Raw genomic sequence first — 27,266 nt, forward strand, 5'->3', positions numbered from 1 at the left:
AAAAGAACCCAGGTGTCAGCTAGAGGACCTTGTTTATTAAGCTCTGGTGTGTCTTCCCACCCCACCCCCAAACCCTGATTGAGACAGAGGCAGGGAGGGAAGAGGTGGGAGGAAGACCCTCAACTAAAAGCAAAGCAAAGCTCCGGACAGGTGGGCAATGTGCGCCTTTCATCACAGAAAAGGAAACAGAGTTTACATGTGCACTTGTTTATTATGCAAAGAAACACACACAAAAAACTAATAAACGTGGTGGGAGAAATAGGTGGAGTGGAAAAGGTCGGGGGCGGGGGTAGAGGGGGGGTATAAACCTTTCAAAGTATCCCTTTTCGTGTTTTTTGATTTTTGAAATGTGATTCCATGTGTATTCGAACTTTTCGTTTTAAATGTAACAAAATTTAACACTGCGGTGGCCCTACCTTCTCCTCCCACTATGAGCTCTAAGCCGGTTCAAAGCGCAGGATGTCCACGACAGGAGCAAGCCTTTCTTCCCGGAGCGGATGGGGCAAAGCAGGGGAGGCGGGCAGTGTAAGCGATAAGGCCGAAGCCGGGGGCACAGACCCCAGGTGTGCTCGCTCACCTGGAAGAAGGAAGCGCGCGCAGCCGGCGGGTCTGAACCCGGGAGGGCGCTGGGAGCGAGCGGCGGCGCCTGCTCTACCTACGGCGGCCACGAGGGGTCAGCCGCGCGCCGCCCGCCGCGGATGCTGCCAACGCAGGTGCAACAGGTGCGCGCCGCGCGCAGCGCCTGCTGCTTCCTCGCGCCACTTCCTACCAAACGACAGCCCCTGGGGGCGGGGGAGCGGGGGACCCTGGACAAAGGCTCCGGGCAAGAATCCGTTCCTCCCGGGCCACAGGAAGCGGAGACAGTTTCCGGGGCTGGGACACCGCCGAAGGCTAATCAGGGGCTCTCAAGAGAGGGCAGGGGAAGGGTCAGACTGCCGCCTGAGACCTGATGCGTCCTGGCCTCGCTGAACTAAGACGGGAATGGAGCGACTGTGGGTGGGTTAGGAGCTGGTTAGAGTGAACTCCACCCTCCATAAAGGAACCCCTGACAGGAGAGAAAATAGCTGCGTGTTGTAAGGTGATCACTTAGCCAGGGAAGCGGCTGTCACCTGCTGTGTGACCTGGGAGAGTTACTGGCCCTCTCTGGGCCCCAGTTGAGTCCCTGTCACTCAGGTTAGATGAAATGATCTTCGGGCCGCTACCAACTCTCATTCTGTGAATCTAAACCTTCCAGTCCCCTGACACTTACCCCCAAGAGGGGGCTTAGCCCCAGGGAGGTCTGGCTGGACCTAGCATACCTATTCCCCTAACATGGTCTCCAGACAGTCCCCAGGAAAAGGCCCTTTGGAAGATCGGATCCTGGCCACCCTGAAGGCTATTGGCTGAAACGCCTGGACCCAGTGGAACCCAGCATCTCTGCCTGAGCCACACCATCCGGGTGAGAACTGGGAGCTATCCTATTTCTCATCTGAAAGTGCTCGCCACCCCCACCATGCTGCCAGCCCCCGCACGGTGGATGAACACGCTTCCAGACACAGCAGAAAGGACAAAGAAGGTTGCATTGTCTTTAGGATGACTGCTATTTAAAGTAACATATATGTGGAATATATATGTAAAGTAACATATGTAAAACATGTATAAACATATGTATAAAGTAACATGTATGTGAAAATAACATTTATAATGTTATAACATTTATAATGTTAATTATAATCAGCAGTCTGATTTAATTCTGCCAACAGATGCGTCTACACATAGCCAGACCTCAAGGGGTCCAATCTTGCAAGGCGCGTGGCTCATATCAGTCATTCAAGCACCTCATCTGGGGAAGGGGACATTTGCGGATCCATTCAAGGTGGCTGAGGTGGGTGAGCCACCTATTTGCTGGTGAGCTGTAAAAAAAATTCAACAGGCAGGTCTTCCTGAGGAAGTTCCTGGCAGTGCCTCCCGACGGTAGAGGATGGTTTGAGAGCCTCAGGTCCCCTTCCAGGCTGGAGTGCTGACCTCACTGTAACTGATCTCAGCTCTGCATCTGCCTCATCCCGGATGAACGCCCACCTGGACGGGGGGCCTCTGAGGCGTCACGACAAGTTCGAAGGTCCCTCTTAGAGAGGATTTAAAATCACTAATGCAGCTTCTCTTGCAAGGGGGTCAGTGCCCCTGAGACAGAGCTTCAGTAACACCAGTAAATCCGTTCCTATGTTAAGTCGCTCCCGAACACGAAAGCCCACGGATTTCCTTTCTTCCAAACATCTCCCTTGTCCTCTCCCTCCCTTGGAGGCACCTGGGACCAGTGGGAGGGGCCAATGGAAAAGGCTGCAGCGGAGATCCAAGGGGGACCACAAACAAGGGCATCAGCAAATATCAAGATGCCTTGAAGATGCCTTGGAGGTCGTGGGTGCCAGGTTCTCACTGGTGGGGAACAGAGGGAGATGGGAGGGCTGAGGCTGGAATCAACCCTATGGTCTTTAATAGAATTGGAGATGTGGATATAGACCCATGGTTTTTTTAAAAACTCAGATAAATTTGGAAACATAAAATGTACGTGTCTAAATATATATTGCATTCTAACATATATGAACTTCCATGGTGGCTCAGACGGTAAAGCGTCTGTCTACAGTGCGAGAAACCCCGGTTCAATCCCTGGGTTGGGAAGATCCCCTGGAGAAGGAAATGGCAATCCACTCCAGTATATTGCCTGGAAAATCCCATGGACAGAGGAGCCTGGTGGACTGCAGTCCATGGGGTCACAAAGAGTCGGACACGCCTGAGCGACTTCACTTCACTTCACTTCTAACATATATAAACTTGGATTCTCCAATGGCTCAGTGAGTAAATAATCTGCCTGCAGTCTTGAAGACACAGGAGACACGGGTTTGATCCCTGGGTCAGGAAGATCCCCTGAAGAAGGAATTGGTAATCCATTCCAGTGTTCTTGCCTGGGAAATCCAGTGGACGGAAGAACCTAGTGGGCTACAGTCCATGGGGTCCCAAAGAGTCAGACACGACTAAGTGACTAAACACACACATACATATATAAACTGTATTTATGTATGTCTGCTTATTTTTACACACATCAGTAGCAACAGGTACATCTAATGCCCAGATCAAGGCTTCTAAATATTATTCTCTATGAAAAAGAACCAGAGCTCTTTGGAGAAATGGTTGATCTTCAGCCACAGACATGGAAAGTGTAAAATGAACCTAAAACATTTTGTTGTGTCAGAAAGCAAATAAGTGATCAAAGAATAATAGGAATTTTTCCAAGAGTCTCAGGAGCCAGCTTAACAGAGTTCCCATGTCCACATCTACAAAAGTTGGGCATCAAAATAAATAACAATAGTCATAGATTATAAACCACTGATAGCCAGAATCCATGAGCCATACTGGTAATCAACCAATCGATCAATGAGAAAAAGTTCTTCTTACAGAAGAATGGCAGCTAATAAATATAGAAGAAATGGTAGAACCAGAAAAATCACTATGTGATGTTTTTATCTTCCAGACATTTTCTATGTCATCTTTCGTGTCCATCCGCTAATGTGACCTGGACCATCTTCCATTAGAAGGCAGGGTCCCTACCCTGTCCTTTTGAAACTGAGAGTGTTCAGCCTAGAGAGATTCAACCCAGGGTAGCCAAAATGATAATAAAAGAGTTTTTAAAAGGAATTTGACCTCAGTCTAAGAAATATAGACTCCTGGAGTTCAAATCAGAAAAAGGTGTTTTGTGAACAGGAGCTTCTGCTACAAATTTCCTGAAACAGCAAGCCCGCCTCGCACTGTGCACCTTGATTTTGTTTATAAGAATTCAACTAACACAGGTTAGAAGATCAGCGTGTCAGGGCCCCTCAGGAAGTCCCAGGAGGTGTGTGTGAAACCAGCTTTCCCTTCTCTGCCAGCAGCAACCTGGTGAGTTCAGGTCTGGCCCTACTGGTGTTTCTCGTTCTCTCCTTGGACTCTGCCTGTTTAACAAGAATGAAGGCACCACAGCTGGTTTGTTTTCCCAAATCAGAGACCCTACACTCCAAGGAGACCCCGTGACCATGGCAACATGCTAGCGAAGCCCATTCTGCTATGTTCTGTTGTCACCATTCATTGAATCGAAGTCAGCTGCACTGGGACCTGTGTGCCCCACCGTGGGATTGGTGAAGGCTGTGAATCAAAAGGTTTTTGAGATTATCTGACTCCCTCTGGGAACCAGCCTGTGGCTGAGGACCCCAGTCAGCAGGCTGTCCAGCATCAGGAGCCCGAGCCCAGGGGGAGGTCCTGTGGGCTCCATGCAGGGGACGGGGGATAAGAAGAAGACTCACATTGTCGGGCCTTGTAAGGAAGGCATTGGTTCTCCTTCATACCCAGGGCCCAGGAAAGCCAGGCTGGCTCTTTGCCCTCTTTCTCCCAAGGGCTGGGCTGGGAGACGGATCTGACCCAGCTCAGCACGACAGGGCACAGGCATTCTTGCAACACAACATTTATTGAGGGCCAACCAGGCAAGGGGCAGGCTGGGCTCCTGGCTCGCACTGGACATGAACTGGCCACGAGTGCCTGTGCAGCTGAAGGTCTGGGGGAGGGAGGCCGCGCAGAAATAAATCCGTAATGATACATCGGGTGAAGTCAGGAGGGAGCGAGCAAGGTGCCCCAAGGGACAAGTCTTTCTGAGACTAGGACCTGAAACGAACCCTGAGGGTGACAGGAGGCAGCAGATGGAAGTGGAGAGAAACAGCATTCCCAGCTGAGAGAGCCAGGAGGGGCCTAAGGCCAGAGGCCAGTGTGCTTGGGGGCCTGTGGTGGGATGACATGGGAGAGACCCCTGTTCACAGGATGCTGGGAGCCCGGTGGGAGCTTGGTGGAGGAGGGCAAGTTCTAAGTGCTCTGAATTGTCACAGTGGAGTACCCTGGTTTAATTTAACTTGAAACAATCACTGCTCTGGGGAAAATGAGCTGGAGAGGGCAAAGAGAAGAGGGAGATGAGTTAGGGGCTCATGTGAGTCAGGCCAGAGTCACAGCGGCCTGATGGACAAACAGAGGTGACTTCCCTGGATTCTGGACCATTGGGAGGAGGGAAGCAGAGGTGGAGGGTGACAGACAGCTGTCCCCTCACTTGGGGCCCCTGGCCAGCCCAGCTACAAACTTCTGCCACCTCTCCTCCCAGGTCTCCATGGCAGACTTCTTCATGGTCTCCGACAGGGTGCTGTACCTGTGGTGGGGGCAGGATGCCCAGGTCAGCCTGGGGAGGGGGCAGGAGGGGACCTCGGGTGTTGGCAGGGCTCCATGTCCCCAGTCCAAGAGCAGTAACGGCATAAGAGGCAGAGAAGCTCACGGGAACCTTCTGGACCTCTGCCCACGCCTCAGAGTGGTGGACTCAGGCGGTGTGGAGTGGATCGCACTGCAGACTCACCTGATGGAGTTGATGGCCAGTTGTTTGAGCGTCCTCAGGTCGGCCGACATTCCGCCGATGCCCATGAAGGCCTCGTAGAAATCGTAGGACAGGCCTCTGGCCCCGAAGGCTGAGGGGTCGTCTGAGCTGATCACCATGGGGTACCCAGCAGCCATCATGACGGCGGCGGGGTGGTTTCTCAGGTCGGACACCAGCTTCAGGACCTGCTCGGGCAGAGACAAGCGTGGATCCTTGAGGAGTCGTCACGAGGGAGGTGAGACCATGAGCAGAATCAGGCCCTTCTCTCCCTATGACTGTTCCAGGCATCAGGACAACTCTGGGCAAAGTCCTATGCAGGAAGAGCCAGTCCTACTCAAACATCTGGTCTCCCCTGGCCCAGCTTGAGCCGCTGTCCTGAGCACAGAGCCCTGAGGAGCCATGTGGCAGTGGAGGATCCCACATTCCCCCCCTGCCTCCCCCCCAGGGCATCTTTAGCTCTGTCTACAGCTTTGCCCATGGTCCTGTGCCACTGGGGACCCTCATTACCGGGAACATTTTAGGCAGAGGCCATTCCTAAAAAGCTTCATGAATGCTAGTGAGAGAGACAGAGAGTGGAAGGACACAGAGAACAAGGGCGTCACAGAGCAACCACAGGGAGGGAGGCTGGGGAGGCCGGTACCTGGTTGGAGATGGGACAGACTTCAATGGGGATGTCCTTCTTCCAGGCTTCAGCCAAGACTGCCGGGTGCTTGCTCAAAGCAAACCCATGGCCGATCCGGGTCGAGTTCAGTATCACAGCATCCAGAAGATTTCTGTCTACGGGAGTTCCCTCCAAATCTGGGAATAGAGAGGGGTCTTCAGTAGAATGAATAGGACCCCAGACCTTCGGCAGGTGAAGGCCCCAGAGTTCCCAGGCAGGAAAAGGAAGAGAAATGAACATTAACACAAATATGCACACACTTTTCCTTCTGACAACACTGCAGGAGGGGGTACGGCCCGCCTGTGGGTACCTATGTGTGTGTGTATGTGTGTAACAGGTGAGGAAGCGGAAGCCCACACAGGCTTTATAGGCTAAGGGAAGGTCCTCACATAGAGAGCAGAAAAAGTGGGCTTCAAGTCTTGGTCTGCTCGACTCATAGTCTGTATTCTTTTCTTTCTTTTTTTTTTTTTTTTTTTGGCCGAACCAGGTGGCACGCGAGATCTCCGTTCCCTAATCAAGGATCAAACCTGCAGTGGAAGCACAGACCCCCCCCACCCACTGGACCACCAGGGAATTCCCTGCCCCTGTTTTCCCCATATTCTTTCTTTCCATCTTACGTTTGTTTCTAGAAACTGTTTTCTTGGAATTTCGTGTGTAAGGTCTTTACAGTGTGCTGCAGACTGTCACTGTAACGACTTGCACTATCTGCACTTACTTTAATTTCTGTCTTTAACAAAACTCCTGGGACAACCCATGGCAAGGTAGCCACGGCCAGCAGGAACAAGCCACCCCACTGGACCTTCCCACTGGCAGGGCCTCCTGGTTCGGGGTGAGAAGACCGTTCTGACTCTGCCAGCCTTCCCAGCAGCCTGGGATGGGGTGGAGGGCTCCTGCAGCTCCCGCTCCCCTCCCATTCAGGGAGTTACCCTGGAGGAAACAGCTGTTTTTTGGCTTCATTGGATGTGGTCACACCCGGATGTGACTTCACTATCTGTGACTAAATGGGGAGAGATCCCAGGCCCAGGAGGACGGCAAGGTTGATTACGGTGAACGATCACAGCAGACCTGAAAGCGGGGCCTACAGGGTGTGTGGGCCCCATTACTGGACACCGAAAGCATCCTAGCTGACCCACATGTGAAATGTGAAAATTCCATGTTTCTCTTGGGAACGAAGCCCAAGAATTCCCAATGCTGGTAAGAGCATGTGCTTTGGAAGAATTTTCACGGTTTCCTAACACTTTCTTTTCAAAGATGTTTTCCTTTTTTTTTTTTTCAAAGGTGCATGCTGGGTCACTCACTCATGTCTGACTCTTTGCAACCTCATGGACTGTAGCCTACCAGGCTCCTCTGTCCGTGGGATTCTCCAGGCAAGAATACCAGAGTGGGCTGCCATGCCTTCCTCTAGAGGATCTTCCCTATCCAGGAATCGAACACTAGTTCTCCTGCATTGCAGGTGGATTTTTTACCTACTAAGCCACCTGGATTTTGTTCAGTCGCTCAGTTGTGTCCAACTCTTTGTGACCTCCAAGGACTGCAGCATGCCAGGCTTCCCTGTCCTTCACTATCTCCTGGACTTTGCTCAAACTCATGTCCATTGAGTCAGTGATGCCATCCAACCATCTCATCCTCTGTTATCCCCTTCTCTTCCTATCCTCAATCTTTCCCAGTTTCAGAGTCTTCTCCAATGAGTCCACTCTTCACATCAGACAGCCAAAGTATTGGTGCCTCCTGGGAAGCCCATTAAATATTCAAGTCCTGGCAAAATCTTCTCCTAAGGCCATGTCGTGGCATTGAGTTTATTTCAGAGATGACTGTGGTTTCCCAACCAAATCTCAGGGCCTTCAAGGGTAACAACTGCCACGTCCCCTTGCCTGCCCTGACCCATCCCAGCTTCCCATCCCCCACACACCCTTCTCTACATCTCCTAGAACAACTTTGATCTAAATTGGCTCCAAATGGACTTGAAATGTCCAGAAAAAGAGATTAATGTGCGGGAACCCTTACTTTGGAGCCGCTGCGAGATGCCAGGTTTCAGCCTGGCTGTGAAATCCTGACTCTGCCCTTGGCTCCTTGGTCCTCTCAGGTGGCCGGAGCCTCGGATGCTCTGAGGGGTGCAGTGCAGCAGGTCTAAGCTCCCCAAATCTTCCCCGAGATCTGACGTTGCAGCCGCGACCTGCTGGTTCTGCTGAGGGTTTACATGTTTTGAGGAGCATCTGGAGGCAGAGCAATGACCAGTGGGCCCACGGACAGAGCTTTGAGGGACAGAGACCTGGCTGGGCAGATGGCAGTTCAGAAACAAGGGCAGCCAGGCTGCTTGAGCAGAGCTGGGCCCCCTCACCCGGGTGGGTGCAGACTAAGGTTCCCCACCTCAGCCCGATGGACGTGGATAGGCAGCACCCCCTCAGCCTGGTGGGGGTGGACAGTGCCTCTCAGTCACAGAACTGGCCTCCTGGTCCCTCTCCCCCAACCTCCCACGGTTTGGCTTTGCACATGAGTCCACCTCGAAAGCAGGGTTTGCTCGTTATGAAATTGACATCATCAGAAAGGGTTCCCAGCTCCTTCTCGTGCACCAGTCACCCTGTTTGGCTGGAGCCTCGGGCTCCTCGCCTGGAGATTGGGGTGGGGTGCCCTCCTGGCAGGACCAGGTGAGAGCCCCGGGTAAGGTGTGTGAAGCGCAGCTGCCCCAGCACCACCATGCCCCCTTCTCTGGGCGCTGCTATCAGCATAGACTCAACAATGTGCGTGAAGCGGCCACGCGCCGTGAGCCGCTATGGGGCTGTCACTCCACCGGCCGGGGTCCTATCTGCAGCCTTGGAGATGTTGAGGGGGCCCTGCCCATCAGCCCTGTGCCCGACGGTGTCGCAAGCTCACCAGTCTCTCCCGCGTGGAAGAAGTAAGGCAGATGAACGCCCTGAGAGGCTGGAATCATCAAAGCCTCCCTGTAGTCATACAGGGTGTGGCCCGTGTCCTCGCGCCCCACCTGCAGGACAGAGCAGGCACGTGGGGTGCCTGCCGGCCCCCTGCCTCACCTTGCTAGAGTGCCCTGGACCTGCCACCACTACCAAGGCCTCTGTCATAGCCATAAAGAGAGACCAGTAGCAGGACTGGGGAATAAAAGAGAGCTGTGTGGCCCTGATATAACCACCCGCCTTATCTGGGGGAGGCTGGCCTATGAGCAGCCCCCAAGGACCCCAGGAGGACACCCTGGTCCAGAGAAACAAGCCCTTGAGATCCGCTCAGGGGCCCCAGTGGGTCTGAGAGCAAGAGCGTGAGCTCTCTTGGGTAAGATGTACAGACACACCTCAGCTTCCAGACACCCGCCCTGGGCTGCAGGTTGAAGAGCCAGGTGTCATGCCCAGTGTGGAGACCGGGGAGTGGGGCAGCCCCTCCTCGTGGCCCTTCCTGTTCGGGACTTATCCTTTCCTGCCTTCTTCTGACCTCTTCCGCTCTCCCTTCACCCCCCAAGACCCCAAGGGAGGGCCTCCCAGTCTTTCCCTGGGAGCTTCGTGCTGCGCCCATTACCAGGTCAAACCCCGCCACTATCCCAGGGAACTTGACTCGAAGACCCATGGCTGTCTGGATGGATTTCTTGATGAGGGACTCGTTTTTGGTTCTGTGGGAGAGACAGAGAGAAACACAGGCATCAGCTCCCAAGTGGACGGTTGACCACATCCAGGGCTCCCAGCTGCCACGTCTCAAACCCTCGGCACAACTGCACATGACCCTACTCCATCCAGGCTGCTAGGTCCCTCTTAAACACAGAAATTTTGCCCAAATCCATTCCTGTCGAGGACTCTGGCTGCTCCAGAGGGACCCAAGTCTCTGGAAAGCCATTGGGATAGGGGCCCACAAGGCAAGTTTTGCTCATCTGCATTTGGATGAAGAAAACTGGCCGTGATTGAAACCTGCCCTGCGTCCCTGAGAGATGGTCCTGGAAGCGTCCAGCTCTCTGCTCTCTGGGCACCTGTGAAACGCCACGGCCACCCGGTCCCTGTGGGGCACCTGGGCCTGGCCCCTGACTCAGTCAAAAAGGCCAGAGTGCTCCGGAAACCAGATGACCAGGCTGCCTCCTCTCCCACAAAGCTCTCTCCTTTCCAGACCAGGCAACAGCATCGCCACAGGAGCACCAAGAGAAAAGGTGCAGGCCCATGATGGGGGAAGGTGTTGGCCCACCCACTCTGATCCCTAGCTCTGTGCCCCCAACACCTGCCCATCCATCTCTGCGCCCACAGCAGCTGGCACTGAAGTCCTGCCCTGGAGCTCCTGCCACCAGCCCCCAGGGAGCCTTCACCATCCACTACTGCCAGCTCCACCCTGGCCCACCAGCTTCAGCGGCCCCAGGTCTCGCCAGGAGGGGAGGGGCTCCAGGGAGGTCTGATTGCCCTCCCACCTCCTATGGCTTAGCAAGTAGGGTGCCTGCCCCTCCCCAGCCCTCTAGCTGGACATGGCACAGCCTATCCAGACTGACTGCCCCTCAACAAGAGGGAGACTCTTTCTTGGCAAAGTCAGGTGAATTCCTATAGGCTTTCTGCCCTTGCTTGGAGCAAGGGTGGGTGTGCCTTCACAGTGTGTGAGCATGCCATACAGATGGGGCTGCTGTGAGGCAGAACCCAGCCACAGATTGAAACAAAATCATTGGAACATGCAGGGAAAAACACTAACCCCATAACTGACCACCCAGGCCAGGGTGGGTCACATCATGGAATTCCATGGCACATGGAGCCCGTAGTGCTTAGACCCTGGGCGGCAGGGCGGTGGTGGGGGGGTGGTCTCTGCCCCTGGCCACAGCCTCCCTGCCCCTCCTCACCCCTTTCTCCTCCTGTCCCATCCCCTCCCATCCCCATGGCTTTGCCCACAGCCCATCTTCTCAGTTCCTCCAGGCTCAGCTTCACTCACTCTCACCTGTTATCTGAAAAAATGAGTTTGATTCCAATAAACCCAGGATGCGCTTTTGCAAAATTATGAGCCACTTCTTCATAAGTCCTCACCAACCACTCTTGGCTGTAGACCGTCCCATTCAGTTCATACACCTGTGAGGGAAGCAGGGTCCCAGCCGGATGTCAGAGGTGAGCAAGGCAGAACTCCATTCCCAACTGCCAACAATCTCCAGAGCCTGGTTGACAGCCTCTGAGGTTGACCAGAAGTCCCAGCCCTGAATGGGATGATGCTCTTGGTGCTGTGAGGCTGGGATGTCTACTTCTCATTCAGGCCTGGGTCCTTCCACCTAGAACAGTGTCTGGCAAGCAGTTGGTACTCAGGAAGTATTTGTGCAGCAAATGAGCAGCAGGCCAGCTGAGGACAGGATGCCAGCCAGAAAGAGTGGTCTGAGGACCCTCTTCATTTCCCCACTCTCCCACCCACAGGCGGGGGACTCTGAGGTAGCCAAGCCACTAGGGACACCAAGGTGACATGGCCAGGGGCAGAGTGGGAAGATCCAGGGATGCATAGTAGGTCTGACAGAGTAAAAAAAACACAGTGGAGGAGAGCAGGCTTTTAGCTTCTCCATCTCTGGGGGTCCTGAAGGGTATCAGAATGTGCCACCCCCAAAACCTATCACTTTTTGCAGGACTATTTTGAGCTAAAGGCAAATAAGAAGCACAAAGGCAAACAGATCTCCGTGCCCGCCCGTCTGCCTCAGAGCAGGACGTATATTTCTGTCTGGAAGTCACCGCCTTCCAGCTCCTATTCCAGAAGGAGAGACACCCACCCTCACCAGCAGAGACAGCAATGGGGCACCAAGCTGGGTCCGAACAAACCTGAGAAAACAGCCCCTATCTTCTATTAGTTCCCCCATACACTGACCATCCCACGAGTTGCTACTCCTAGAAGCCAAACCCCCTTTCCTTCATCTTCCTGCTTCTCCACAATTTATCACCGTTTGTTAAAATAGTGTATAAGAACCTGGCCTACCCACTTCTTTGGGTCTTCACTTCTTTTCCATGAAGATGTCCATGTACATAAAGTTAAAACATTAGCATCAAATAAAATTGCTATGCCTTTCCTCCGGTTAATGTGGCTTTTGTAAGTTTAATTTGCAGTCCCCAAGAACAGAACATTGTGGAGTGACTAAGTCCGAAGCCCGAATCCCTAGAGCCTGTGCTCTTCAACGAGAAGCCACCGCAACGAGAAGCCCCTGCACGGCAACTAGAGAGTGGCTCCCACTCTCAGCAGCTAGAGAAAAGCCAGCAACAAAGACCCAGCACTGCCAAAACTAAATAAACAAACACAATTTCTTAAAGCGAAGTGATCTAGTAAAAGGGTTAAAAGAAGAAAATTGTTGGCCTCTGGGACTTTCCCGGCAGTCTAGTGGTTAAGACTTCGTCTTCCAGTGCAGAGGGTGAAGGGATGATCGATCCCTGGTCAGGGAGCTAAGATCCCATATGCCTTGTGGCCCCAAAACCAAACCAAAACTTAAAACAGAAGCAATGTTGAAACAAATTCAATTAAAGCTTTAACAAAATGGTCCACATTAAAAAACAAACAAACAAACAAACATTGGATTCAATTCAGATTATCTCAAGCCTTAACTATAGTTTAATTGAGGAACTGTAAATTCGTGGGGAAGTTATTCAAACTACATACAACTTTCATAAACCAGTGTAAGATTACGAATTTCTACTGTCTATGATATCATGGAATTAGAGAATATGAAGCTGAGGGAACAAAGGGACATTTGGGATCAGAATTGCTCGAGGTCACACAATCCGTTTGTGTCAAACCAGAAACTACAGCCCAGATGTTCGACTGGAGACGCAGGCAGCTTTCACCTGGACAGCCTGACTCTCTGAACAAGCACCGATGGAGCGTCTCCTGTTCGCCAGGCATTGCACTGTCAGCCGGGTCTCATTTTAGAGACGAAGAACCCTGCTGGCTCAGCCGGTAAAGAATCTGCCTGCAGTGCAGGAGATCCGAATCCGATCCCTAGAATTCAGCAATGGCGTGAAACATGGTCACTACAAGAACTTGTATTTATGTATTTATTTTTGGCAGTGCTGTGTCCTTGTTGCTGCGCGGGCGTTTCTCTAGCTGCTGAGAGTGGGAGCCACTCTCGAGTTGTGGTGCAGGGGCTTCTCAGGGTGCTGGCTTCTCTTGTTGCAGAGCATAGGCTCTAGGGATCAGAAGGGGTCGAAAATTTGAATCCCTAGGGTCCGGAAGATCTTCTGGAGGAGGAAATGACAACCCACTCCAGTATTCTTGCCGGAGAATCCCATGGACAGAGGAGCCTAGCAGGCTACAGTCCATGGAGTTGCAAAGAGTCGGACACGACTGCAGAGACTTGGTACACACACTCCCCTAGTACACATTTTAGAGATGAGGATTTTGAGGTTTAGAAAGGATAAGAAACTCGCACCTGCTCCCAGGCTGGAGTGAGGGGTGGGGGTGGTAGAGTTTACCTGGAGGCATGGTGGGGGGTGGTCTCAAAGTCTCCAGCCACCCAGGGAGAAGAACATGCCTGGGTCCTACCCTGGGTTAAGTAAATCAGATTCCCTGGGGTAGAAGCTGGTTTTTTAAAACCTTGCCCAGGTGATTCTCCTGTATCTCGGGCCTCTAGGTTTCACAGTCTTGTGAGGAGCACAGTCACAGAATAACATCGTAGAAGGTGCTGCCGTCAGGGTTCCCCAGAGCAGCAGCAATGGCATGAAACACCACCACTACAGCAAAAGCCAGGTGGAGATCCTAGGGAAGCAGTCTGCTGAGAATCCAGGACAAAACCCAGGGGGTGGATAGGGGGAGCGCTAGGACCGCTGGTCACACCACTGACAGCATCCAAGGTGTCTGGGAACCACCATCCTGGGCTCCCAGGCATGTCCCCCCAACCGCAAGACCGCCCACGGGTCAGGGCCGAGGATAGACCCCTGGGAGCTCCGCTCGGAAGGCTGACCCGATCCAGTTGGAGCCTCCGATTCCGGCCGTGGGGGCGGGGATGGGGCCCAGGGAGATCAGACCCGCCTAGCAACTGTTGCTAAGGACGAGTGGCCTTTGTGATGGGGCATTAGTGACACAATAGGAGGCTGGGCCGGCGGCCTGGTCCATCAAACCTCGTCCCAGGCCCTGAATTAGCCCCACGAGCAGGGAGGGCAGGCCGGGGCTCAGCAGAGAATTCCAGGGCAGACGTCTGGGTTGGCAATGTGCTGATGGCTCCCCTACTCTGGGGAATGAAGGCGTCAGCCCGAGACTCTCCACACCAAGGGGCCTTTGTTCCCGGGTCAGGCCAGAACCATGGGCAGATCCCATGCCCCTGGGCCTCCACCTTCTAGGAATCCTGGCTGGATCCAGAGGGGGTTGGGAGAGGGGAGCTGGGCGGCTCCTCAGGGGATACCCCGGAACCAGTTGTCCCCAGGGGGCGTGGCAAGAGGGGGAGGGGTGAGGAAGCCGACCCTCCATGCAATTCCTCAGCAACTTCCCCAGATGCCTTCCACAGGCTTAGACCCTTTCTCCCCGCCATCTCTCCCCTCTTCCCCTCCCCCTCGGGGCCCAAGGCCCCTCCCTGTGTGGAGGCCTCCTCCCACTCCCTACTCTGAGAAAGCCGGCAGGATGTGACCACAGGAAGCGACCCCCGGCTGGACCCCCTCAGGGAGCATCTCTTGAGATGCAGTGTGGACCCGCAAGTCTCAAAGCCCAGTCCCTGCTCACTGCCCATGTGGCCTGAGCCAGGCCCCTCTACCCTTCCCCACCTCATTCCCACGGTGGTAACTTGCAGGTTGTGAGGCTCAGATGAGATGAAGCGCTTGGAAAAGGTCTCAGAGTGTGGTCTGGGTCAGACAGCCTGAATCAGAACCTCAGGGTGGGGGCAGGGGTGGCTGGCTAATTAAATGGGCTGCTTCCTGGCCCCACTCAAGACCTCAAATTTGGGATCCTGGGAGGTTGGGGGCCAAAGAGCGCCTCCAGATTAGTCCCATGTACACCCACCACTCCTGAGTGTGATGACCACTCCTGGGGCTTCTGGAAGACCTGGGTGGGGGGAGGTGGTCTGGAATGACTCACAGTCTAACTGGGGCTCCAGAGCTGGGAGGAAGCCCGTTCCAGGAAGGGGGAGGGGGAGGCGGGGCTTGAGCCAGACTCCGGAGGAGATGGACTGGAGGTGGGGAGCCGGGGCTAGAGGAAGAGATGGGGTTTCAGGGCACACTGGGCATGATGGCTCTGGGAGCTGCCCTGTCCTCTGCCCCTCACAGGCCAGCCCTAGGCCAGCTCACCTCTTTCCAAAATTCTCCTAGTGGAAGGTGGACTGGACTCTCTCTTTTCTGTTGAAAGGAGCATTTGTATTTATTGACTCTGTTCACAAGGCTGGCAAAGGTTCTCCTGGTGGCAAGGTCAGTCCCACTCCCACTTCCCAAGAATCAGAAGTAGGAACAAAAGTCTGTACTCAGCATTAAACCATCAAACACACACCAGATTCTGGTAGAGATGCCCACCCTCACCTGGGATGACCTGGAGGAGGATGAACATTCCCAAGGGAAAGGGGGCCAGTCCAGGATGCACAGGAGAGTAGAGACCTGGAGCGTGGGGGGAAGGGGACCTGACTCTGGAATGACTGGTTCTCAGGGCAGGATCAGCCTCCACGACAGGGCCTGCCAACTCAGCCAGTCACACTAGGGCAATAGAGTCCCTTTAGGGATCCCACCCAGGATTTAAAAATTTATCAGATTCTGAAGGAGAAAAATATCAGATAGTTTGGCTTCAGTAGAAGTTAAGATTTGCCTTCAGACATCCCTGGTGGTCCAGTAGTTGAGAATCCGCCTGCCATTGCAGGGGACATGGGTTTGATCCCTGGTCCGGGAGGATTTTATGCTCCATGGGGCAACTAAGCCCTGTGTCACAGCTACTGGGCCCAAACTCTAGAGGTCGTGCTCTGCAATAAGAGAACCCACCATGATGAGAGGTGCTTGCACGGCAAATTAGAAGGTAGCAACTGCTCACCACACCTAGAGAAAGCCCACTTGTAGACGTAGCATAGCCAAAAATAAATAAATTTAAAAAATTTTAAAAGCTTTGCCTTCAACCCAAGGCAATAGAAATAAAAATAAACAAATAGTACCTAATCAAACTTACAAGGTTTTCACAGCAAAGTAAACCATTAAAAAACTGAAAAGTCAGCCTATGGAACGGGAGAAAATATTTGCAAATGATGAAGTAGACAAGGGTTTAATTTCCAAAATATGCAAACGGTTCATACAATCCAGCAAGAAAAAAACTATAGAAAAATAAGCAGATGACCTTAATAGACATTTCCCCAAAGAAGACATACAGATGGCCAGTAGGCACATGAAAAGATGCTCAACATCACTCGTTATTAGAGAAATGCAAACGAAAACCACAGTGAGGTATCACTTCACACCAGTCAGAAAGGCTGTCACTAAAAAGTCTACAAATAATAAACACTGGAGAGGACATGGAGAAAAGGGAATCTTCATACACTATTGGTGGGAATGCAAGTTGGTACAGCCTCTATGGAGAACAGCATGGAGGTTCCTCAAAACACTGAACATAGAGCTACCATATGATCCTACAATCCCACTGCTGGGCATATATCCAGACAAAACTAATTCAGAAAGATACATACACCCCTATGCTCATAGCAGCATTATTTACAGTTGCCCAGATTGGAAGAACCCTACATGCCCATCGACAGATGAATGGATAAAGAAGATGTGGGGTATATATAGGATGGAATATTGCTCAGCTGTTAAAAAGAATGAAATGCCATTTGCTGCAGCACATGGATATAACTAGAGATTAGCATACTAAGTGAAGTGAGTCAGAAAGAGAAATATCAAATGATATCACTCAGATGTAGAATCTAAAATATGACCCAAATGAACCTATCTACAAAACTGAAGCAGATGCACAGACACAGAGATGAGACGTGTGGTTGCTAAGGAGGCTTGGGAAGAGCGAAGGGCTGGGGCTCTGGGATTAGCAGGTGTATACAGCACGGATAAACAACAAGATCCTACTGCATAGCCCAGAGACCTATATTCAATCTCCTAGGATAACCTATGGTGGAAACGAGCATTTAGGATGTGTGTAAAATGCAGTCACTTCACTGTACAACAGAGACCAGAACAATACTGTAAACCAACTACATTTCCACTTAAAAGAAACAGATTCGCCTTCCAGAGAGAATTTACCAATCAGGAAGCCTACGTGTCTGGTCTAATCGACAATTTTCTCTGAAGACTGTATTCTGACTTTCTTGTGTATACATCTGTCACTCACGACCTTGGTCAATGTACGTCAGTCTCTGGAGCCTTTTTACTTCTGGGTGTACAAACAGGAGAATTTCTGAGCGTACAACGACTATGGCATTTGGTAACAAAACTGAAATACTGCCCTTGGAGTCAGTCCTCGAGCCCTTAGTTTACTCGTAATTTGGGTGAATGGGCAGACAGTCTGGAAACTGTCAGCTGGATATCACAGCCGTTCCCATCAAACACTCGCTCCAACATTCTGACCTTTATAACCTCGTCTACCCTCACACCCCTAGTCAGCTCCACTAGTGGCTTTGGTGTCGCAACTCACGGGGCCCCAGCTTCGAGGAGTTGGGGGAACTTCCCTCCACTCGTCTTTGCAAAAGGCTTTAGGTCCCTGGCCAGGGATCCAGCCCAGAGACCCAAGCCTTCCTGTCAATCTTTAACTTGGTTAAACAGCCTCTGTTGCCCCTGGTGATCGTGGGTCAGCTTACTGGCTATCATCTCTGCATTCTGGCTTTTAAATTTCTCCAAACTGGGGTAAAGAGAGGGGAGGACTTGTTTGGGGCCCTTTCATGTTAGGTAAACTGGTAGGAGGTCCCTTTAGCCCACCCAACCTTAGGGAGTGCTGTATCAAAACCTGTTTTAATCTCATCAATGTCCACTGTTCTCATCCCATTTCTTAACAACCATCTGAAGTTTCCCCCGCTGCTGTGACCAGTCCTGTGGTTCCCCCCACCCAGTGACCCTTTACAATTGTCCACCTTTTGGGGAAGAGTCCATAACAGCTCCCCTCTTCCCCTTCCCTTTCTCCAGGGCCCTTCTTCCCACTGGCTTGCTAATTAACAGAACGTCTTTATCAGCATCTGAAAGACCCATTCCATTCTGCTTCTCAAACCATTCCGTTTGTTTGAGTTAAGGTTACATTTCTTTGTTTCCACCTTTTGGTCTTAACATTGGTACCAATAAGACAGGTGTTTACAAAGAGAGGTCACTTTAAAAAATCTACCAATTTAGAAGTTTTTCCAGTTCAAAGTGTCCATCGTGGACAGGAGGATCTTAACACCAACACACACCAATCAGGCTTTCCGTGGCTTAGCCGTGAACAAGAGGTGTCACGGGAGGGGGCAAAGAACATGGCCACACCAGATCCAGAGAGTTCACTCCCCCAGGGTGGTCTGAGAAAGCAAAGACTGTAGTGAAGGCTGAGATGACAGAGTCCCCCATGGATGGAGACCCCTTGTGATAAGCCCTCCTGGGAGCCAGCACGATTATGCGCTTCCAGCAGTGACAGCCCAGAATCCCACTGGATCTGACTGGCCACCAAATGCCCTGGTGCCTGCACCTTCTGGATGGCAGGACCAGGGCGAGTTTCCTCACTGGTCCTGAGGCTAAACTCTCAAAACAGAAAGAGAAAACAGGAAAAGGCATCGTGCCAAAGGTTTTCCTCCTTATGACACAACAGACAGAGACACAGGAAAACAGACACCATCTCTGGGAGGAAAAGGATTAACAAGCCCAGAGCTCTACCAACTTCACCGGCCCAGAGGCTCTAAGCCCCAGGAACCAACTCCACAAATATTTTCTCCTGCTGACCTAATTTTAGAAACTAGAAAAAAGACTCTTACCACTCCTGCTTTCAAAAGCCCTGCAGGCAGAGATCCGGGGACTGACTGATGGATAAGGGTTCTCACCTTCTGCCAGGGTTTCTGAACTGGCAGCCTGGGGCCACCTAGGCAACTGGCCAGCTGTCAAGGAGGGTGGAGGGTGGAGGGCAGGTGGGGGTGGGGACTGGGGGGGACAGGGTAGATGGGGAGTGGGGGTGGCATTTCCCTCTACCCTTCTAGGTTCTTCTGACTGGTCTAAGAATTAAGCTGACATGAGACAGATTAACAGGAGAAAATTAAGCACAAGCTTCATAACATCTGTATGTGGGAGAGACCCAGGAATAGGGAGCCACTCACCCAAATGGCTGAAGCCCTCGCCTTAAATACCGTCTTCAGCTCAAGACAAAGAGGGTGTTGGGGGTGGGAGTTTGGGACTTCAAAGGGGAAGAAGGCAATTCACAGGGTGATAAACAGCAAGTGTTTGGTGAACGCAGGGACAAGGGACAGAGAGGACTCTGGTCTCAGGCCCTGAAGTCTCTGTACCACACCTGCCGTGTTCTCTGCAGAGACTGGTGACAGCTCTATTCTGGGAATGGGCCCTTCATCTAGGTTCTTTAAGAACTTAGAGGAGGACCTCCCTGGTGGTGCAGTGGATAAGACTCTACTTGTCACCGCAGAAGACATGGCTCTCTCTTCCCTGGTCTGGGAAGATTCCACATGCCATGAAGCAACTAAGTCCATCCATCACAACTACTGAGCCTCTGCCCTGGAGCCCAGGAGCTCCAGCCACTGAAGCCTGCACACCTACAGCCTGTGTCCACAACAAGAGAAGCCACCGCAGTGAGAAGCCCGCTCACCACAATGAAAGATCGCTTCTGTTCACCGCAACCGGAGAAAAACCCGGCCAGCAACGAAGACCCAGCGCAACCAAAAATGGGTAAATAAATAAAAGTGCTATTTTTTACTTAGGGGGAAGGTCAAAGGCTCTTCCTGAGTCCTATGGGCCTTGTCTATTTCTGCTCAAAATAACCCAAAGGCCGAGGGACAACTTGAGGGTGAGCCGCTCCCCTGCACTACAAAGCATTCACACTCCTGGGTGTCCCCCAGAGGGAGTCAGTCAGTACCTAGGACACCCCAACCCAGCCTCCCCCCAGAAGTCTTCTTCAAAGACCCACCAGGAGCATCCTCTCTCGGCTGTACTTGGCTCCACTGGGCTCCTCATGGGACGCCCACCCTGCCCCCAGCCTGGAGCCCGAGACCCCTCAGCAAAGCTGAGGTCTGTCCAGCTCGTGTACCTGAGACTCTGTCACCCTTTTCCACTGGCCGACATGCAAGGTCCTACTCAGCGATTTTTTTTTTCAATATTTTAACACTTTGGGATATTTTTGGCTCCTCTTAATCTTTTCCATTCCTTTCCCTTTGACCTTCCTTCCTCAAAGTCAAATCAGACATTCTATTGCCCACAGAAAAGACGGACCCCCAGGGACTTCCCATCCCCCACTCTACACGCAGCCAGGCCCGTGTACCAGCTGGCTCAGTGTCCCTGCACTGAGGCCACCACCCTGCAGCGCGCTTTGACAGGAAAGAAGACGGTCGAGGACGTCCAGGCCCGAGGCACTGCCCAGAGTCCAGGGCTAGGTGTCCAGGCACCAGCAGGCCCCGAGTGTCTGGGGGCGCTGGGACGTGGGGGTCACGGGGGAAGGGAGGTGACGGGCAGTGAGGGCCAGCCCAGCGCGTTCCAGGGCTCCACGTTCACACGGCCCCTGGTCAGGCACCAGACCCCTGGGGGTGAAGCCGGTGCTTGGTGCTGCGGAGCACCAGGGTGGAGAACCAGTGTCACCCTGTCACTCTGCGGGGTGACAGCAGAGCCTGGCCCAAGCAGAGGTGAGCAGTGACGGCTCACCGGGTACAGCGAGGCTCTGATCTCCAGGTAGAGCACGTTGTCCTGGTAGAACTCCTCCAGGCCCTGGGACAGGTAGTCCCGGAACACGGGTGCGTAGCTCACCAGGCCCCTCAGCACAAAGAAGATGGTCTTGAACTTGGCCCAGATCGCATCCTGGTCTGCGTAAGTCACGTGGGGGTTCTCGGTCATCAGAGTGAAATTTCTCAGCAGGCTGTCAGGACACAGAGGATCGGGGGAGGCTTGCCACAGGCCGTCACCCCGGCCCTGCAAGACCCTTGCCCTGGCACCCTGATGGAGGCCCTCCACCCCAGGACCTGCACTTGCTCCCCAGGAGACAGCAGGCAGGACACACACACTCTAATCAGGCCCACCTGCTGCCTTCCACCTCTTAGCCAGGCTGACGCCACAGAACGAATATCCCAGGTCAAGCTCGCCTTGGAGGGTGTCGTGCACTGAATTGCATCCCCCAAATTCATATGTTGAACCCGAATCCCCAGTGTAACTGTGTTTGGAGATGGGGCCTTTCAGGAGGAGGTGGTAGTGGTGGCTTCCCAGGTGGCTCAGTGGTAAAGAATCTGCCTGCCAATCTAGGAGACACAGGAGTCGAGGGTTTGATCCCTGGGTTGGGAAGATCCCCTGGAGAAGGAAATGGCAACCCACTCCAGTACTCTTGCCCAGAGAATCTCACGGACAGAGGAGCCTGGCGGGCTGGAGTCCATGGGGTCGCACAGAGTCGGACATGACTGTGTGACTAAACCACCAGCACCAAGGGCAGAGACCTGCACGAACAGGGCCAGCATCCTAGACCCTAGGGTTGCATAGAGAGTGAGAAGACGGCTGGCCACCAGCCCAGGATGGAGGCCTCAGAGAAACCTGCTCACACCTTGATTTTGGAGTTTTAGCTCCAAGAACTGTGAGAAAATACATTTCTCTCCTGTAAGTCACTGTCATTGGCATCCCACTGGGGCGGCCCCAGTAAGCTTACCCTCGAGGTCTGACGGAAATGACTGTGGACTTGGCAGCCCAAGACACGGGTTACTTCCCTGTTCAGCCATTTGTTCACCAGCTGTGTGGCCTTGGGCAACCTCCTTACCCAGGCTGAGCAGCATTTTCTTGCTCATAAAGGAAACAGTTCCAGAAAGCCCTCTGTAGATGGTTCTCTGATTAGAGCAGTTATTATAGCAATTCTTTATAGGTCTGTTGGGAAGATGCTGCTTATGTTTTCAGGCTATCTCATCCACCTGGGACCCTCTCAGCTCTGGGAATGGGGAATTTCCTTGTCTCTACCCTTGCTGAGGGTCCAGACACAGCAGCAGTGTTGCTGATCAAATTGGGTCTACACGTACCAGGAGCTTGCCTTGGATGGAAAAGGCGTGGAACACTGTGGTGAAGCAAAGCATCCCGTCCGGTTAAGAGAAAAAGCCTCCTGATTTCTTTAAGGTCAGTGTTTCTAGAAAGGTCCGTCACACAGGGACACCGCACACCACCCCCACTCGTGCAGGTGCAAGACAAGCTCTTCGCAAACCAAGACCCACCTGTTGTCAAAGTCCGAGACGTTGTGCAGCCCCTTTCGAAACTTCTCCAGCAAAACCCACTGGGGACATTCTGCCAGCTTCGGGGTGGGGGGAGCAGGATGAGCAAATCTGAACTGCAGGGTCCCCCTCCGGGTGAAGCAAAAATAGCAGTGGGGTCTGTATGTGGCATTTTTCACCAGCCAGTCCGGGCTGGTGATGCTGAAGTCGTGGACGTGAAGTGCAGCCCCTGAGGGGGAGAGTGGGTGGGCAGGGTTTCTACGGGGTGAAGTTCCTGGGAACCCAGGGCTGTTTCCCTCTGCAGCTCAGAGCTGGCCCCAGCCTCCTAGTTCTCTGATTCCCTCCCTCACCAGGAGGGGCCCTGGGTGGTCTCATTCAAGAGGCAGCAGGCAGGCTCGGAGTTAGAAGACCGGCTTCCAGCTCCTGTCAGGAGCGTGACCTCCAAAGAAGTCCTCAAGTGGCCCAGCGCTATGTGAGGGGGTTTCAGAAGAGGAGCTCCTAGCCTGTCTGCCCAGGATCCTCGAGTCCCCCATCTGGTTCCCTATCACCCCATCCGCTGCCTGCTGGCTCCCTGCTTCCTGTCAGCATCGAGCAGCTTCCTCCAGACCTCACCCCAACTCGAGGCTCAGTGTTCTCCTCCTCTGCTCTCTGGCCTTGACGCTCACCTCATGACAAGCGTCACACTATAGGAGCTCTGCCATGTTCCCTCCCTAAACAGTGAGGCGACCTGACCGACCTCACAGGTTTTACATTTTTTAACCTCTACAATACAAAAAAAAAAAAGTACAGAAAAGTCCTTCCAAGCTGCAAACTGCAGTTTATGTGTGCGCTTTCCTGTTCACAGTGATGACACATTTCTGCAGCAGTCTCAGCTACAGACGGGCACTTTCCATCTACTTCTACAAGGATTAAATTCTGCGCTGCTGCGGCTGTTGCGCTGCAACACCCCTGAAAGTTCAGGGTGAAGAGCAGAAAAGAGCCCTTCTGTGCTCTAGGAAAAACTGGCTGGACAGCTTTCTGATAGTTGGATATTTTCAGGAGATGAGCTTATGAACCCACTTCTTGCATCGCCTCATATCTAGAAAAGCACTGAAATCCTTCATGGTGACATCTGCTCCTTGTGACTAGAAGTAATCTACACGCGACTAGCAGGAACCTGCAAAAAATGTGTGCTTGATTGCAGGAACTCCCCTTCACCGTAATCGCATATGTACTAACCGCCCCCTCCCCCACCGCCACCTCTTTGGAGCAGTTCCTTAGAATTATCTGAGATGCTATAGTCTTCATCTGGCCCCAAATAAAACTTAACTCACAACTCTCAGGTTGTGCATTTTTCCCCAGTGGATGGTTGCAATGAACTATGAGAAATGTGTTTGTCTAGGATGTATCCTGTTTGGTAACTTGGCCCCTGGAAAGATTAGAAGAGCATATGAAAGGAAGAATGAGGTTCTTGTGGGGGACAACTTGCAGGCCCATCTTGGATGCCCGGTGACACCCAGGCCCCCTCCCTGTCTATCTGACACTGAGTCCCCTCAGAGCCAGGGTTTTGGTTTCCAGGATGGACAGAAGTCATGTGGACCCCTGCCCCCTGTCCACCAGTGAGAAAGAGCACACAGGGCCCCCATGGAGTTTGCACTCCACTAGAAGAGAAACCGCCGGCTGCAATTTAGTTCTTCCAAGTCCCCAGGGCCCCAGAACCCTCCCCTCCAGGCCCCTACCTTTAGGCATCTTCTTCAGGATGTTAAACACCTTGCTTTTCTCAATAAGGCTCTTGGCCTGGAAGAAGTGCATGCTGGGCAGGATGCTCCCTGTACGCAGGGCCTCACGCATCTCAGCCTCCTTGAGGGCCCTGAGCCTCTGGTTGGCCAGCTCCTCCTCCCGCGTCAGCACCAACTGCCCCCCTACCCGCATCATCTTCTCTCTCGTCAACAGCTGGTTTCGCGTTTCATCTCCGGACGTGGACGTGGCTGGGCGGAAAGAAGACACGACCACGGCCAGCAGCAGGGAGGGCAGGGCCAGCCGCCCCGACATTGATGCTAGAATGCCTGGAAGAGGAGATCACTCAGCTGTAGACTTGAGGTGGGGAGGGGGCAGAAAAGTACAGATCTAAGTGTTGAAGCCGGAGGAGGTTCAATAGATTACCAGGAGGCAGCATACAAAAAATTCTTCTCCAAGACCCCGGAGAAGAGACCCCTGAAGACACACAAGGACAGTATCCCCACACAAACACTCGTCATGAAGCTCCCAGATGGGAGCTCGTCCTTAACGAGCCCTGCTCACATTCAGAGGAAGACACCATAGACTGTTTGGGTTTTACTTTCAAGTATAACCCTGGTGGCTCAGCTGGTAAAGAGTCTGCCTGCAATGCAGGAAACCCTGGTTCAATCCCTGGGTCAGGAAGATCCCCTAGAGAAGGGAAGAGTAGCCCACTCCAGTATTCTGGCCTGGAGAATGTCATGGAATGTACAGTCCATGGGGTCGTAAAGAGTCAGACACGACTGAGCGACTTTCACTTAGTAACCAGACAGCAGGAGGTCGCGAGGCTTATGAAGAAAGCCCACAACATGAGAAAGGAACTAAAAAAAATAGCACAGAGAAGGAACTAGCACAGAAAAATGAAAGGAAGTCCAGAACCACAGTTACCCTCCCTACGGGAACGAGGACGCATGCGTCTACGAAACAGGCAAAGCACGGTGTGAAAAATACACAAAACAGGAAAGAGCTTTCAGAAATTAAAAGCATGAGTGCTGACATGTAAAGTGTTTGCCATCAATATTAAAAGATGGAACTGAAGAGAAGATTTTAGAAAGCAGGACAAAACAGGAGCGAAGAAAAGGAAGAGAATGTTGGGTTCAGGAAACCCAACACCCCAAAAAACAGACATTTCAGAAGGAAAAAGAAAGAATAGATGGGAGGAAAAAGGGAATAAATAATATAAGAAACTGTCCCAGGGGCTCCCCTGGCAGCCTAGCGGTTAAGCCTTCGCTTCCCAATGCAGGGGTTGCAGGTTCAATCCCTGGTCGGGGAGCTCAGATCCCACATGCTGCATAGCCAAACAACCAAAACATACAACAGAAAGAGTATTGTAACAAATTCAATAAAGACCTTGAAAAATATTTTTTAAAAAAGAAGGAAATCGTCCCAGAACTGAAGATCTGCCCCGCTGGGTGTGCAAGACTTGCTGAGCTTGCAGCACAGTCACTCAACAGCGATGTCTCCGAAGCTGAGCACCGAAGCCTCCGGCAGGTCCCAAAGAGCAGCTGGCCCGGGGGGCCAGTGCGCGGGGGCTTGGGGGCAGAATCAAGGAGCTCCCTGGTCGGGTCTGCCGGCAGCCCCTGACCTGGGCTGACTCCTGGAACCACATAAATGTGAAATTCCTAATGCATACTTGAGGGTATGCTCCTTTCTCCCAGGAAATATCGAGGCTGTAAATGAGGAGACCCCAGGCCCAGCCCTAAATGAGCACGTCCTGGTGAGACGTCGGGCTCGTCGCTTCATGTCTGTGGGCCTGTCTCCTCTCTTGCGGCAAGGGTGAACTGGGTGACACCAGTGCTTCTCAAAGTGGGACTCGTGTGTCAACCTTGCTCAGGTGGAATAAAACACTTATAAGAAGCCATGCTCCCCATGCGGGGGGCCTGGGTTCAATCCCTGGTCAGGGAACTAGATACCGCAGGCTGCAAGTGAGAATGTGCATGCCGCAAATAAAGAACTGAGAGTTCAAATGCAGCGATCAAGACCCCGGCGCCGCAACTACGACCAGATGCAGCCAGACAAATTAATTAATTAAATAAATATATATATATTTTTTTAATTGAAAGTTTGATCATCATCAGGACACCTTGTCCAAGATCCTTTCCGGGGCCGTCTTTCAACTATGCTAGGTGTTTATTCAGTGGTTATATCAGACCCCAGCGTGGCAGGGCTGGACCTCAAGTCTGAGAGCAGGGCTTTGGGAAAAATCCCTGCTTCTTCACCGGGTCCTCCGATCTCTCCCCAGGTGACAGTATTTGCCAAACCTGAAATCTCCAGGCAGGGGACAGTGACGCTGCCCCTCACATACCCCTCCCCATCACAGAGCCGTCTTATCCCACCCATGTCCTCCACCCAGGACCCCACCCCTCATCCGCTCTCCCCCAGTGACATTAAACAGGAGCCATCACCCCCAAACCTCCCACTCCGTCCTCCCCATGGACCCCACAGCATCCACGTGGCCAGCACCCAGGGCCCCTCCCAGCCGGCCAGACAGAAGTGTGTCCAGCACTGGTCAGGAGCAGCCCAACGGAGCAGGACGAAAAGTCATCGCGTCCAGGTGCTCACTCATCCCCTCCCTCTAGGGCCTGGCACTTACGCTTCTAGAAGAAGGCGCAGAAAAATGCTACAAAAACAGCTTGTTCACAGACTAAGAAAGGAACTTGTGTGTCTGTGAGCCTGAGTCACAAACTAGGGCCTTGGCAAGTGGCGCAACCCAGCTGCCCTGCCTCTCCCACCCCCAGGATCACCCCAAGGGCAGGCCCCCACCCAGATGAGTCCCTAGTGCCCCCAGCCACCTAAACGGCTCGGCCCCAGGCCCCACCCAAGGGACCCCAGTTACCTTGAGACAGCTCCAGAGACAGAGGACTGTGGGTTCCGTTCCCACAAAGGCCCATTGGAAGCCGGGGCTCACAGTCTTTCGCTTCCCTGGGGCAGGGTTTCACTTCCCTGCAGCCTGGGGGTGGGGTGTGGCCTGCTGCATCTGTGTGTGCACACATGTGCTTCTCTGTGTGTGAGCATCCATGTGAGAGCCACACAGGTGTGTGCTATGTATGTGTGTCAGCGTGCAGGGGGGTCATGCTCATTTGTAGGTGGGGTATGAGTGGCTGTGCCCCCAGGCTGGAGGCACTCGAACTGGCTCACAAAAGTTGGGAATTGTTCCTCCTCAGAAATATGGGGAGAAGCATGGGCCAACCCACTGGACAGTGGGT

General features: G+C 52.8%; 1 protein-coding gene across 9 annotated transcripts; it reads right to left on the reverse strand.

The window, feature by feature from the left end:
- Positions 1–191: 191 nt before the first annotated feature.
- Positions 192–27,266, reverse strand: ADA2 (adenosine deaminase 2). Of its 9 annotated transcripts, none has more exons than XM_069585943.1 (10): positions 26,897–27,100; positions 24,024–24,350; positions 22,309–22,534; positions 20,774–20,984; positions 10,977–11,104; positions 9,597–9,687; positions 8,946–9,054; positions 6,054–6,211; positions 5,396–5,598; positions 192–1,892 (listed from the first exon to the last, which is right to left on the reverse strand). In XM_069585943.1, exons 1-10 carry the CDS (start codon positions 27,051–27,053, stop codon positions 1,802–1,804), a joined length of 1,701 nt encoding a protein of 566 aa, XP_069442044.1. In that variant the 5' UTR covers positions 27,054–27,100; the 3' UTR covers positions 192–1,801. The 9 variants fall into 9 exon arrangements, with proteins under 9 accessions (XP_069442044.1, XP_069442050.1, XP_069442045.1 ...); XM_069585949.1 differs by lacking the exon at positions 26,897–27,100 and adding an exon at positions 26,654–26,742; XM_069585944.1 differs by having other exon boundaries at positions 1,541–2,412.

The sequence above is a fragment of the Ovis canadensis genome, chromosome 3 (assembly GCF_042477335.2).
Source record: "Ovis canadensis isolate MfBH-ARS-UI-01 breed Bighorn chromosome 3, ARS-UI_OviCan_v2, whole genome shotgun sequence".
In the NCBI taxonomy this organism is placed as follows: Eukaryota; Metazoa; Chordata; class Mammalia; order Artiodactyla; family Bovidae; genus Ovis; species Ovis canadensis.

What these genes read in the sequence shown, in the direction of transcription:
- ADA2 (XM_069585946.1), bottom strand. Translation starts at nt 27,053, where the DNA reads ATGTGTGCACACACAGATGCAGCAGGCCACACCCCACCCCCAGGCTGC. An exon ending in TCAGAGCCTCGCTGTACCCG is followed by an intron (nt 11,105 to 20,773) that starts GTGAGCCGTCAC and finishes CTTCCCTCACAG; the next exon opens with GTGTATGAACTGAATGGGAC. An exon ending in CTCATTTTTTCAGATAACAG is followed by an intron (nt 9,688 to 10,976) that starts GTGAGAGTGAGT and finishes TCTCTCCCACAG; the next exon opens with AACCAAAAACGAGTCCCTCA.